Source organism: Callospermophilus lateralis, chromosome 16 (genome assembly GCF_048772815.1).
Source record: "Callospermophilus lateralis isolate mCalLat2 chromosome 16, mCalLat2.hap1, whole genome shotgun sequence".
Lineage (NCBI taxonomy): Eukaryota > Metazoa > Chordata > Mammalia > Rodentia > Sciuridae > Callospermophilus > Callospermophilus lateralis.
In genome coordinates this window covers 81483816-81497256 of record NC_135320.1, presented here as the reverse complement: position 1 = coordinate 81497256, position 13441 = coordinate 81483816, and the positions used below count along the sequence as shown (strand labels likewise).

General features: G+C 40.1%; 1 protein-coding gene across 3 annotated transcripts in view; it reads left to right on the top strand.

Annotated features, from left to right (window-relative positions):
- The window catches only part of Adcy8 (adenylate cyclase 8), a 214448-nt gene that overhangs the window by 124239 nt on the left and 76768 nt on the right, over positions 1-13441 (top strand). For 2 of the 3 annotated variants that reach the window (XM_076835573.2, XM_076835572.2), the window contains exon 8: positions 5522-5719. The exons of the other annotated variant lie outside the window; for it this stretch is intronic. In XM_076835573.2, coding sequence (XP_076691688.1) covers positions 5522-5719 — 198 coding nt within the window. The remainder of the gene's footprint in view (positions 1-5521; positions 5720-13441) is intronic. 3 annotated transcript variants of the gene reach the window in all.

Sequence of the window (13441 nt, the reverse complement as noted above, 5' to 3'; positions counted from 1 at the left end):
TGGCATTTGATTGAATAGTAGAAAAACAAATTACATATATATATATATATATATATATATATATATATATATATATATTAATAAACAGACTCTCTTTATATTTGCAGTTTACTTGGGAGAGAGCAAGAAAAAATAAAGGGACTTTTGTTAGGGAAAAAGAAAAAAAAAAACAGAAACATTGCCCTAAAGGTAATTTCCATAGAGACACTCAATCTTTCCTCCATCCATTCATCTATTCATTCTGTACACACTTACTAAGAACCTATCAAACTTTCCAGGTGCTAGAAACTCAGTCATAGATAAGGCATGGTACCAGCCTCAGGAAGATCAATATAGGGGAACAAACATATAAGTAGGCAACTTCACCATAATCATTGTGCTAAGGATAACTGCAGGCTCAGAGGCTTCCTGAAGGAAGAGATGTCTGAATGGGTTTTAAATCAGCATTGGGACACTCGCCTAGATGCTGCACATTCAGACGCATGAACTACAATGAACTGGACAATTGTTTAACAAAGCAGATTGTGTCATGTGCCTAATCTCCAGTACAGGGTATCCAGCACCGGGCCTGCTATTCCATCCAGTAGTTCACACATGGCCCGGAAAAGCTAGAAAGCACTGTGTGGTGTGGAGAAACATGCTATTGTACAGCAGTTGGGGAAGTTGAACCATTTTCCTGGAGAAGAAAACTTAGGACATTGGAAAGTTTCCACATGGAGATGACTAGATCTTATTCAGAGGTCATAAACTGGTCCAGGAGGTGATAGTTGTGGCAGGGGGGGGGGGTGGGGGAAGCAAACAAGAGCTTTGGAGTACGGTTTTCTGAATGGCATTTCTAGAACATGAAAATCAGTTCAAGAAAAAAAGGGGTGTTGAGGTCAAAATTTGGATAATGCAGAGTTTAAAAGTTTCATTTCTGAGAAACTTTTCAGTGTATTCTGAGATTTCCAAAAGAAGATATAAGATTTTGCTCATTCAAAAATTGTGGATTTTTTTTTCACACGGCTACAAAATATTAGGCACTGGCCAGGCACTGGTAGCAAATCAGCAAGAGAAAAACCCCGTCTCAAGGAAAGAGTGAATTAGGAGGATCCAGTAATGAAATAGATCACTCCAGAACCAAAACCAAGCTAAGTCACAGTACCTACCAGGATGCTGTAGACGGTGGAATTGAAAGACATGATCTGTAAGAACAAAAATAGTTTTGACCAATAAAGCTGGATGTGTCCAGCCAATATACTTTTAACCTGAAATCTTACTGGGAAGAATTTATTTGCTGCGGCAACTTGATAAATGAACATCAGAATTTTTGACCATCCATGAAGTGATATGATCTATAGGACAAGGAAGTCTTCAGTGGGTGCAGGGATAAAAAAAACAAACCCTGAAGAAAAGATTTCACGTCCTCAACCAGGTGATGAGCTTCAGAGAAGCCGTGCCTTCCCAGCCCACTCAAACACGGTTCACAAAGGGCCACCCAGACACTCTGATTACAATTTCACTAGAGTTCCAGACCTTTCAGGCAAGACCCTACCTATAAAGTTTGGCTTCAGAAGGAACTGAGCTTTGATCTGTCTTAAGCTCCTGTGAGGGAGGAAGTGATTTCTGAAACCTCTAAGGAGAGCATGGCTCTTGGATAGGATGGATTAGGAAATGCAAACCTTTTCTGCTAAAAAACTGTCATGAGAGGCCACCTGAGCCCAAAACTGATACTTGTACTGCCCCTATTCTGACCTCCCAAACATCAAAAGCCCCATAAATTATTAGCAACATTTAAACACAAAATCTTGATAATATTCTATTCTAACTTGATCGATCTGCCAAATATATCAAAGTAAATAAATGAATATACATATTTAGTATTATGTATAAATTTAATATACACCTTATACATTGAAAAATATATTTGAAAATATGTATTCATTTTTTTATACACACACATATGACATTATAGTCAAAATTCTCATGGCAGTTTTTCATTTCTTTTCATTTAATTCACTGTTTTTTCTTATTCTCTAGCCAGTTGTTTTTGTGAATGTACAGTCTCAGTAGTTTGGAGTCAATTTGAGACTGGAATCCTATTTGAAAATTTAATCTGCTTTCTTGACCTAATCTCAATATGGCTCACATTGGTTCTGCAAGTGTAAAGAGAGAAAGCTCTAATCTATTAAAAAATAGCTCACTCCAATGCTTTCTACATAGGCAAACAAGATATATGTTATATTTCCTCAATACTACCTACAAATAAATCACTGGAAAGAGATCAGTATGGATTTCTGATGTTGGCAGTTTATCTCACTAAGGTAAACCCATGTACAGTGAGAGCTATCACATAGAAAGCCAAACCACAGTCACCCACAAATCATATGCCCTTTGCATGTGCATTGGGAGTTAAATGAAAGCAAATGACTACCCGAAGCCCCTTCCTGATTTCAGTTTGCTTGCCTTCTTGAGCTGACGCTGGTATTCCCATGAGCATACGTGTCCTGAATGGGCAAGATGGGTGCTAGAGAGATTGCCAGTCAAACAGCATGTATAATTGTCACATGAAATTAACAGAGCAAATGATTAGAAAAGAACATCATTGAGAATTGACCACCTTCATAAAATATTAATTATTTGCAAGTTCAAAGCCAGCCTCAGCAATTTAGTTAAGCCCTAAGCAACTTAGGGAGATCTTGTTGCAAAATAAAAAATAATAATAATAAAAAGGATTGGGGGATGTGGCTCAGTGGTTAAGCATCCCTGGTTTAATCCCCAATATCTGTGTATCTATCTATTTGTATGTATGTATGTATGTATAGATAGATAGATAGATAGATACAAGTTATTATGAAGAATAAAAATAACTGCTTGGACAAGAAAAGAGTTCTCCACCACAATATCACTGACATTTTGACAAAAGGGCCTCCTTCCCAGCTAGTAACTGAAACCCGGTAGCAGCAATGAAAGATAGAGGGATGATTCCAAATTCATGTTCATTTAAAGCAGCCACATGGACAGCCAAGAGGAATGATGAAGACACGGGTGCTGTAAAGGGGGACATGTCATTGGTCTTTGCCTTGAAGAAGGGGCCAAGGGCAGCGGAATACTTCTCTGAACGGACAACTGTCATAAATCCCAGGAAACAACACCTATTCTTAATTTACAAATGTACTTTACAGACCAACGTCAGCCCCCAGTGATGACATTTTCAGCAGCCCTCATCGGTAGGAGAAAAATAAGGGAAAAGATGAGAATTATTCATTCAATTAAATTATTCAATGTGAAAGATTGTCATTATTCTGAGAAGACTGTATCATTCTCATTGAAAAAAAGGAACCTTTCTTTTGTGAAATCACAGTCATGTTTGAGAGCTGCAGTTGTGGCTGTTATTGCTGCCACCACCACCGCTGCTGCTTCAGCTGCTGTAATTTAAATAAACCAGTCACAAAAATATTTTATGAAACCCTCATGCTCTGTAAAATCCAAAAGCCTTAGAGCCACTGAAGGTGTGAGGGACTGGTAGGCTGGATAAGCCTAATTTAATTCAAAGATGGGACAGTGTGCAAAAAAAAAAAAATAAAATTACTGAAAGCAATGGAGGTACCTAAGTATGCATTAGATAGATATTTCATCTCGTTCTTTTCGATCAGCTCTAAGCACTTCCAGGGAGCATCCTGGCATTCCGGAGCCAGAACACAAGCCCAGACAAGGACGGCCTGTGTGTCCTTTCCACCTCCTCTCAGATAGAAAACTAACTCATCTCCTTTCCCAAGCTGTGTAGATGGAATTTCTGTCCAAGAACCCAATGTGGCATCCACTGAGTGACAGCCAGTCCACATTCCTCAGCTTTCTGGGATGCCGCATAATCGCATTCACTCCCAGGGGCTGAAACCCTCTGGCCCTGCATGGATCCTGCTGTTCAATTTTCTGCAACATTGGTTTCTGCTTCCCTCTCCACACTCCTGCCCTCTCCTTGCCTCTCATCCTGCCATACCTCCCCCTAACATCTATCTTTTTCTCTGTAGTGGTCTCGCTGAAATCAACTGCTTCAGTACCCTAAGGGCATAGATTTTGCTTTCTCACGTTGGCACATTCAACTCCATCCTTTATCCTAGGGGCTGGAGAAGAGGGCTTCAGTCAAAATCCACTCAGGCTGAGGCCTGGCTATAGAATTCTTTACAGCCCTCAAATTTAGATCGCAATGATTATCCCTTTGAAGGTTAAAAGGAAGGGTCTAACAATACCACAGGGAAAATCCTTGTCATACAGGATGAATGACTACAAAGACGTCAAACCCCTGGAGCCAGTGGGTCTCACTCAGCCAGAAATGAGCTGATGGCTTGGAGAGCAAGTCTCTCCAAGGCTCCAGGTATGAGAAGCTCAGGCAGGAAGATCTCTAGGGTCCTCCATCTCCCATGTGGCCTCCCTCATCTCAGCCTAGCCTGCGTTCTAAGCATAGCCAAACTGGGAGGCTATCAGAGCAGAGTAGGTATGGTGGGTGACATGGGGTGGCTTTCACTTCCTCATTCTGGGGATGATTGCACCATCTACCTCCCTTCAAGGAAATCTCTTGAGGGGATGGGGATGGGATGGGTTTCTCCGTCCCTTTATCCTTTTAGGTTCTTTTTTTTTTTTTTTTTTTTTTGTCAAAGAAGCTGTCTCAAGTTGGAGCTGGAGTGAGCACTGCACTTGGCAGGAGAGAGTTGGTTGACTTCATCACTGGCCTGATGAATCCCTGGAGACAAGTCCCACCAGCCAAACCTGGTGTGTCCTCCCAAGCCAATGCAGTTGCTACATCCTCGAATCTATAGCAGTCACCAACCTCAGTGGCTACACCCTTCCTACCTCCATTTGTGTGACCCTGTAAGATGGTGGGAGACTGGAACTGCTTGCATTTTTTTTCCTAAAGGAAATTATACACATATATCTATATGAGCATATAGATATATAATGATCTCTGCTGGGCTGAGACATATTTGTAAAACTTACAGTTTAAAGAGTAGATCCAGGCACATTTGAGTCTCAATTTATGAATGCTTTAAAAGAAAATGCAAGCCACAAGACCCCAAGTCTCTCCATCACTATTAAATGAAAGTCCACATGAAAAATGTAGAATCTACTTAGTGGGAGATGATCCATTTTGTGGGCTTTTCAGATGTTCTACCTTCTGTTTGGGGCTTTTGTTGGTTTGGTTGGTCTTGATTTCTTTTCTCTTTCTCTTATACCCAGGATGTGCCTGGTTAGAGAAAGAGTCGTTATTAACATTCCAAGGCAACAACTCTCCAAATGCCTCAAGCACAAGAATTCAGTGCACCTACATAGAGGAAAGGGAAGTGTCCCTCTTGATGTGGTATTTTTCTGGGTTGTGTTTCTCTGAACCAAATGCTAACTGATCAAATTTTGTAGGTTTCACTGAATACAACTGCATGGAATGCTATTACTGTTTGCAATGCCACATGATATAAAAACATTGCATTTCTTTTTGATCCAAAGGGGACTAGCAGGTTTATTGTGTTTGCATGTGCTTCCCCCCTAGACTCTGGCTGCCCTAACAAGAAATTCAATAAATCTGCTTCCAAACCATCTTGCACAAGCTTTGCATGTCCAGTCTGGGCCTGAGGAAATTAACAAGAGAATAGAACATACCATCGACTTGCGGAGTGGCGATAAATTGAGAAGAGAGCATATCAAGCCATTCTCACTGATGTTTAAAGACTCCAGCCTGGAGCACAAGGTAGAACTGAGTGTCCACAGTGGCTCTTTTTCTGAAGTAAATTGTTGTAAATGTTCATGGGACTAGAAAGAGCACCCAGGGGCCATGGTTTTGGTTTCTGTGTTTCTCTGGTGTTCAGTTTGGTTTGATTTGGGTTGATACTGTCTTTTCTTATTCTCTTTGAAAATCATGAATAGACTGAAGGCCCTGAAAGGAGGATGCTACTCAGATGAGAAAGCCCCAGCTTTGCTCTTAAGCCAAAGATGGCTAAAAGAACCAAGAGTCCTTAACTCAGTAAATCAAAAGAGTTTCATCCTCTTTAGGATGATTAAGCCATGTGGCATTAATGTGCAGTTGCCTTTGCTTTTATTGGACTCACATTGGCTGCAAACTTGGCTACAAAATATATGAGGAATTCCCATAACCTGATGTCACCATATGTAATAAAAACCAGCTTTCTCAACTCTAGACATATGCTATTCAATTTTCCCAGTTATCTACTGGCTGAGAGCTCCCCTGACCTAGGTCTAGCAGAAATAGAGATGTTGAAGATTCCACATCTTCAGGGTTGAATTCCACCTTTGCCACTTCTTTGCTATGTGACTTTTGATTAGTGAAGTAAACTCTCTGAGCATGAATTTACAACAAGGATAATGAACTTGCCTCCCTGTCATGTCATTATGAAAGACTCTAGGTCCATGCCTTGATTAGGTGAAGTTTTCAAATATGGCAGCCATCACTATGTTGATGACTTTTCCCATGCCTTCCCCCACCTCAGCTCTGAACTGTTAAGGAGGGTGGGAAGACAGGGTGCTGCCCTGCTTAACTGGGCTGCTCCTTTGCACTGATGAAAGCCGACAGACCTTCCTTGACTGAGCACAGGAGGTGTTTGGCATCTGTAGGAGCCTCCAGCAAGAACAGCAGGGAGTTTGCAAGCAAATTTTGGGAGTTTGATCCAGCACTCCGTAAAGCTCCAGTGAGCAATTCTTTTGTGAGTTTGCTCAGCTGCCTGTGAGATTCTGCTTTCCTTGGTTTGGGGAATTCACATTTCTCTGCACATTCACCCTTCCCAGTGAGTTTCTCTGATAACAACCTACAGATTGCAAACTCCAAAATTAATACCTTTGCCTGCAATTCCCAATTCAAGATGCATGTGTCTATGTACTAGCCAAACAGAAGGAAAAGAAACACTTTGCCTCTCTTGGAGCCCCCAAAATAGCAGGTGTGCTTTTCTTATTCATAATAAAATTAAGGGCTGAAGGTGTAAATTTAATGCATTTTCTCTCCTGATTAATACATGGAAGGAGCTAGGACAAAATAAGCAAGGTAGCTTGACAAAGAATCTTCTCAATTAGCCATACAGATACTTGTGTCCAGAGCTACACAAAACCTTTATTCTTTCAATCCTGCTAAAGATGTACTTACTTCACTAATGACCTAACTCCTACAGACTATAGTTTCTAGTGTATTTTATTTAATAGTGTCCTCATCTCATGTGCAGCTGTGCGATGCTGGAGAAAGAATGGTCCTACAGGAGGCACAGTGTATGTACGGTGGATTACTGAGACTGGAGAGGTCCTGACAGGATAATCAGTGGGCAGCCACCTGAACAGACATGGGACTTACCCACGGATGGTCCAGCCATCCGCCACCTGGCATGGGCTCTGCACTGCATAGGTTCCCCAGTGGCAAGGACAATGAGCACATCAGAAAACATTCACTTTCCCCGTGTCACAGAGACTATCCTTATTGACTTGTCGTGAGACTCTTTCTATGGACTAGGTTACTGCTGAGCAGATAGCACAGAATAAGTGACATCCATTGAGCATATACCAACTACAAGGCACTATTTCTAAGTTGTTCGCACAAATTGACAAAAAAATACAAATTCAGTAGTATTATATCTTAATCAAGTTTAGATTATCTTATACTTGATGAAAGGATACACAGAGAAATAATCATGACACCTACCCAAAGTCAAACTATCATAGGGTACTAGGAGTCCACTATCACACTAGAGCTAGTGTTCCTTCATTTCACTGTCCTGCCTGGAACCCCCAGGACCTGGAACCCTGGCTCTTGAATGAAGAATACAATGTTCTCCATCTTCTTTCTTTTGAAACTTTGGAAGGGTTGAGAGAGAAGGGGCTAGGGGCAGAGGTTAAATAGAAAGGTCCTAAAACTTTATCAAAGGCAAGGCTTTCCAACTATATGATTTACTAATTAGGGAATAGGACCAGTGTTCAGCTACTCTGTGGGATTGTGTATGTCAGCTTAGTGCATCCTTAGTGTCATCACTGTGACACTTAGAAGAGAGAACTGAGTCTTCAAGAGGTTAAGCAGAGGTCATGGAGCTCAAAATCCAGCTACCGTATTTCACTGACTCTAAGGTGCCATCAGTTGACAGATGTTCCATTTTCTATGCAGCACTCAAAGAAATCACACAGCATGAGGAGGCTAAGAGAAAACCCGAGTATGCGCGCGCGCGCACACACACACACACACACACACACACACACACAGAGCTGGCCTTACAACCTCAGGATAAAGATGAACAGGAAAAAAAAAAAAACACCTAGGACACAGTGCAGCAAGGGAACCCAGGTATGCACATCCCGGTGCTGATTAGATGAAGAAAAAGAGCTCCCCTAGATTTATACTCCGGTAGCATCTGCACAGGTTTGCCGCCTGAGTTCACACTCTGAATGTGGTCTAAAAAAAGCCTCAGACAAGAATCTAATTGAAAGTGGTACTGGTTGATATTGCCACCTGGTGGCAAGCAGAAGCAGGCTTTAAAAGGCTTTAAGATTCCACTGACAGGAAGATGTTTAAAGTGTGTATTTTAAACATAGTATCACATTTTAATTATCAATTTGCATACAGAATTTACGACTCCAAAACCTCTTTTCTTTCCACTGCCCTACCCTGGTCCTTAGATGCAAGTTTGGACCATAAAAGCATATTTTCTAAACAGGAAGGTGGAAATGATTGTATTCTTGCAGTTTTTGTGGGAAGGAAAGTCTTCATTCTGCTTGAATGATAGGAAGATTTATGCAAAAGGGACCTTGTTTTCACGTCCACTGTTATGAGTGAATTAGAGAATGCAAAGCTCCACTGAAATGTACAGAAATATCATCAACATTTCCCAGGCAGGGACCAACAGTGTCATGTGTACAGGATTTTTATAAGAGAATGAAGGAAGACATAGGTTAAGATGAAAGGAAACTGCCTCCCTTCCTGTGGCTGGTCTCAGAATGTTTCGTGCAAACTAGGAGCCAAAAGACCCAGGTTGATTTTTATCTGGTCCTATTTAGTGGATTCAGAGGACCAAAGCTCGGTTCATACTCTGCTGTAGAATTCTAAGTAGCTCACTGCCCGTCTCCCCTCCCCCACCCTCATCCCCAGAAACTATGTTTTAGGTTCAGCTTCAGAAAAGCACACCCATGACCCCTGTGGCTTAGGCAAGCCTGGACAACACATTTTAGCTTTCCCTTCCCTAGTCCTTAGTTTCCTCAACTATGAAATCAGGACTTTGGACAGCTCCTCATGTCTTCCAGCAACCAATCATGGTGACCCTATAGACTGGTGTTCCTGGAACTGTCAGGGTTCATCCTTATTTTCCCAATGTCATTATGAGTAGCATCTCATGTCTCTTCAAGATTCACCGGGGCTGAGCACAGTGGTGCATACCTGGAATCCCAACAACTTGGGAGACTGAGGCAGGGGATACTAAGTTTAAGACCAGCCTCAGCACTTAGACCCTGTCTCAAAATAAAAAATAAAATGGACTGGAGATGTGGCTCAGTAGTAAAGCATCTCTGGTTTAATCCCTATTTTAATAATGATAATAATAACAATAAATTTTAAAAATTTTTAAAAACTCATCCAGGATAGATTCATGTGGCAAATCACAGAACCCAAGACTTTGACCTGGACAGGTTGGAATTAGTACATATCAATATTTTCACTTCCCAGCAATGTTGTGAGGACTTTCTGGCAGACTCCTGGAAAGGGCAAAAAGGCTAACCTAATCACCAAAGGCACCCTCAATCCCTCCTAGATTTCACAGATGAATCTTTGGCCCTTCTTTAGTGAGGCTACATATTTCCCAAGCAGGCTGACAGATCTCAGGAGCAAGCAAATATTGGAACTACAGTGATCAGATGTAGAAAGCAACATATTCATCAAATGCTGTCAATCATATATATATTTTTTTTCTGTTCAAGGGTGCATTTTCACTTATAAAAAGTGTATGCCAAGCATATAAGGCAAAAAGAAGAAAATGAAATCTCTTTTGATCTTTTAATCCAGGATAAGCACTGCTAGCATTTGGGCATCTGTCATGCTGGTCTTACATGAGTTTGCATCTGTATACTCATCTATGCACCTTTCTATAACAATAAAGCATGTGTACTCAATGTTTTGTAGTACAACATTAGGCATTCTCTTCTTAATTCTTTTTCACATAATTATTTGATTATTAACTACTAAATAATTTTATTAATTAAATACTACTCCATTCTGTATTTACCATTTTGGGGGGTATTCAGTTCTTTTTTTATTATTATTATAAATTTCAAATTATGTTGCTGTAGCCATTGGCATAGTTAAATCACACATAGTTAAATCACACATCCATGCTTATTTCCTTTGGATAAAATCCTAAAGATACTAAACTTACATACATACAAACATACATACTAAAGGAGTATGTATGTTTTCAGAACTTGATGTGCATTCTGAAATTGCCCTGAAGAATTATGCCTGTAATTGCCAGTTGAATAAGAAGCAAAATGCATCTACTTATCATTTTGATTTTGATTTTTTTAATTGAGGTTGAAGTTCTTTCTGCATATGTTTTTATCTTTATATTTCCTTTTGTAAGTTGCACATTTGTCTGAATTCCCATCTTTTCCTGTGGTACTCACCTTTGTTTTACAGAACTTCCTTATCTGGTAAGGAAATTAACCCTCATGAGATTATTTATCTTGGGCTCTTCCATTCAGAGCACATACAAAAAAGTAGTGTTTCTTGGCCTCTGATCCTCATTTCTCTTCTAGAACTGAATTCTGAGTGAGACTTAGGATGAAGAAGTCAATTAGTGCAATTACTCTTAGCCAGACTAATCTTACCTGACATCTTTAGAGGCTCAGGAAAACTTACCAACATAGGAAAGCTAATGTGGAATAAAATCATTAAACTTAGTGTCCCTAAAACAATACCACCACCTTAGAATGAGATACCTCCTTATCTTTAACAAAAATTAGTATATATTTAATATATATGTAAAAAACATTATGTATTTATGCCTTTGATAACTTTAGTGACTTAAGTGTTAAAATTCACCTATATCACTGAAGACTAGATTTCCCTCCTTCCTTCAATACTGATATCTTTCAGCTTCATTTTGAAATATTTTCCTTCAAGAATAGGCCTCTTTTTTGTCTTTGTGATATATTCATGCAACAAAACCGTCTTTTTCCTTGCTTAATAGTTTTCAAACCTGAGAATCACTTGGGGATCATGTCTGAACTGCAGATACCGTCCCAATACACTTCTCCCAGGATTCTGGTTTTGCAGGGGGGCGGGTCTGCATTCTGAGAAAGACTCTCAAGATTGTTACTCTGAATTCTTGGCCAGCTTTCATTACCCTTGGACACTTGGGATGGTCACTTATCCACTTCTTCAGAAATCAACTCAGATCTGAATGTTCCCTGGTCAATACTTGAGCCAAAATGGCCTTCGATAGGTCTAGAGGGGATATCTCTGTAAGACTCAAAGTGGCCCCAGGAACAAATGGACCTTGGTTCGAACCCCACTTTGGAAACAAAAGTAGACATAAAGGACTGTTGTTTAATTTACTGATCATCAGTAGATACTGACAAGTAATTATCAAATGCCCATCTAACTCACATATAGTCTTCAATAAGACAAAAGAAAGAAAATAGACTGGATTGCTGAGCTGATATGACTTGAACCCAATTCCTGCCCTGGCTGACTTGGAACTGAAGGACGAGGTGCTTGATCTCATTGAGATGTTGGTCATCATTTGCCCCTAGAAGTTGGTGTGAAAATTAGATGACACATATTCATATGATAGGTGTTTGAATGAATGTAATAGTCTTTCTTTTCCTTGTCTTTCTGATAGTATTAAGCCAAATCTGAGTGAGGTTAAATCCTTACTTAAAATAAATCTCATATTTCCCCAGAGATTTTTAAATAAATCAGCTCATGAAAAATGGCAGAAGGGGGCAATCTTAATGTGTCTTATATCCCAGGGTGCCAGGGTCCAAACCTTAAATAAATCTGATGAATTATAGATTTGTCACACATTGGGAGAGGGATTCTCATCAACACCTCCAAATATTTGGAACAGAAGCAATGACCACTATAGTCCCAGGATGTGTTTAAACATGTAAGCATCTTTTGTTTACCCTTTCTTTTAAGTGATTTGTTTAGTCCAGGTTCTCTATTATCACCATCTTCCAAATAAGTTGAGAGAGACAGCCTCCCTCTCTAAAGGCACTTGATATTGATCTTTCCCAAAGAATTTGCCTTTGTCCTAGAAGGAGAAGCCAGTAAAAGATTTTTATATCATTTCACATATGAGTTTCTTCCCTGCAAGAATAGTCTTTCTATCCATACTTCTTGTGATTCCTTGAAATCCATCTGGCACACTCCATGTGCTTGGCTCAGTTTGTGCTCAACTTGTGTACAACCCAACAGGCATCTTGTATCAAGTACTGGAAGAAGACAGAAAGCCATGACCTTTGCTTCTGGGAACTTACACTGCTGTTTGTGATCTTGGGCCAGTCATTGAACTTCCCATCTTACCAATGGGTGTCCTAATGGCCACCTCACAGGCTTCTGTGCCAATGAAGTGCAGCCAACTGATACTTATTACATGCCTGAGAGGCTGCAGCAAACTGCAACTGAGACAGCAGTGTTACTAGGAAACTGACACCTGTACCTCACTTATGACCATATCAGCCGTATCATGAATATTTTACATTTGTTCCCTCATTTAATTTGTTACTACATCCTTTATGCAGGTATTAGTTTTACTATTTGACAGGTGAGGGAGCTTCAGTGATCTTCAGTTTTTCTAATCAAAATTGGTAGAAGGCAACAGAGCTGTAATTACAATCAAATTCATTGTGTCTGCTAAGCCCAGACTATTGCTAATGTACCTTGTAAAATCCTTTAGTTTTCATACTGCCCAGTTTCCATTCAGTTTGGAATGCATTGAGAAGGCAGGCCATCAAGTACATGGGGGTGGGAAGGGGTTAGATGGCAATGGTGTGGCAAATACCCTGGAGGAATTAAAAAAACAAAATTAAAGTCACGATCATTTTATTTGTCCACTATACAACCCACACATGCACACACAAACGCACATACACATGCATAGAAATACACATACACATCTTACAACTCACCACACATTCCTAGCAACACTCAGAACCTTGATAAATATAAATTAGAACAAGGATAACTCTGTTCTGTAGCTGTCTAAGCACATGCAAAAATCAAACAGGTGAACATGTAAATACATAAGACACCTTTTCTCTATGATAGTAGGAACAGGAATCAGGAGTCCTTGAACCACTTCTGAGCTGTGTGCACAAAAGAAGGTGGGTTAGTTCAAACAGTCAAAGAACAGAGTCAAAAGTCAGAGATAGCCTCTTAACAATACCAAAGACACAGGAAACCAAACTGACAGTGAGCTTCACTTTTATACAC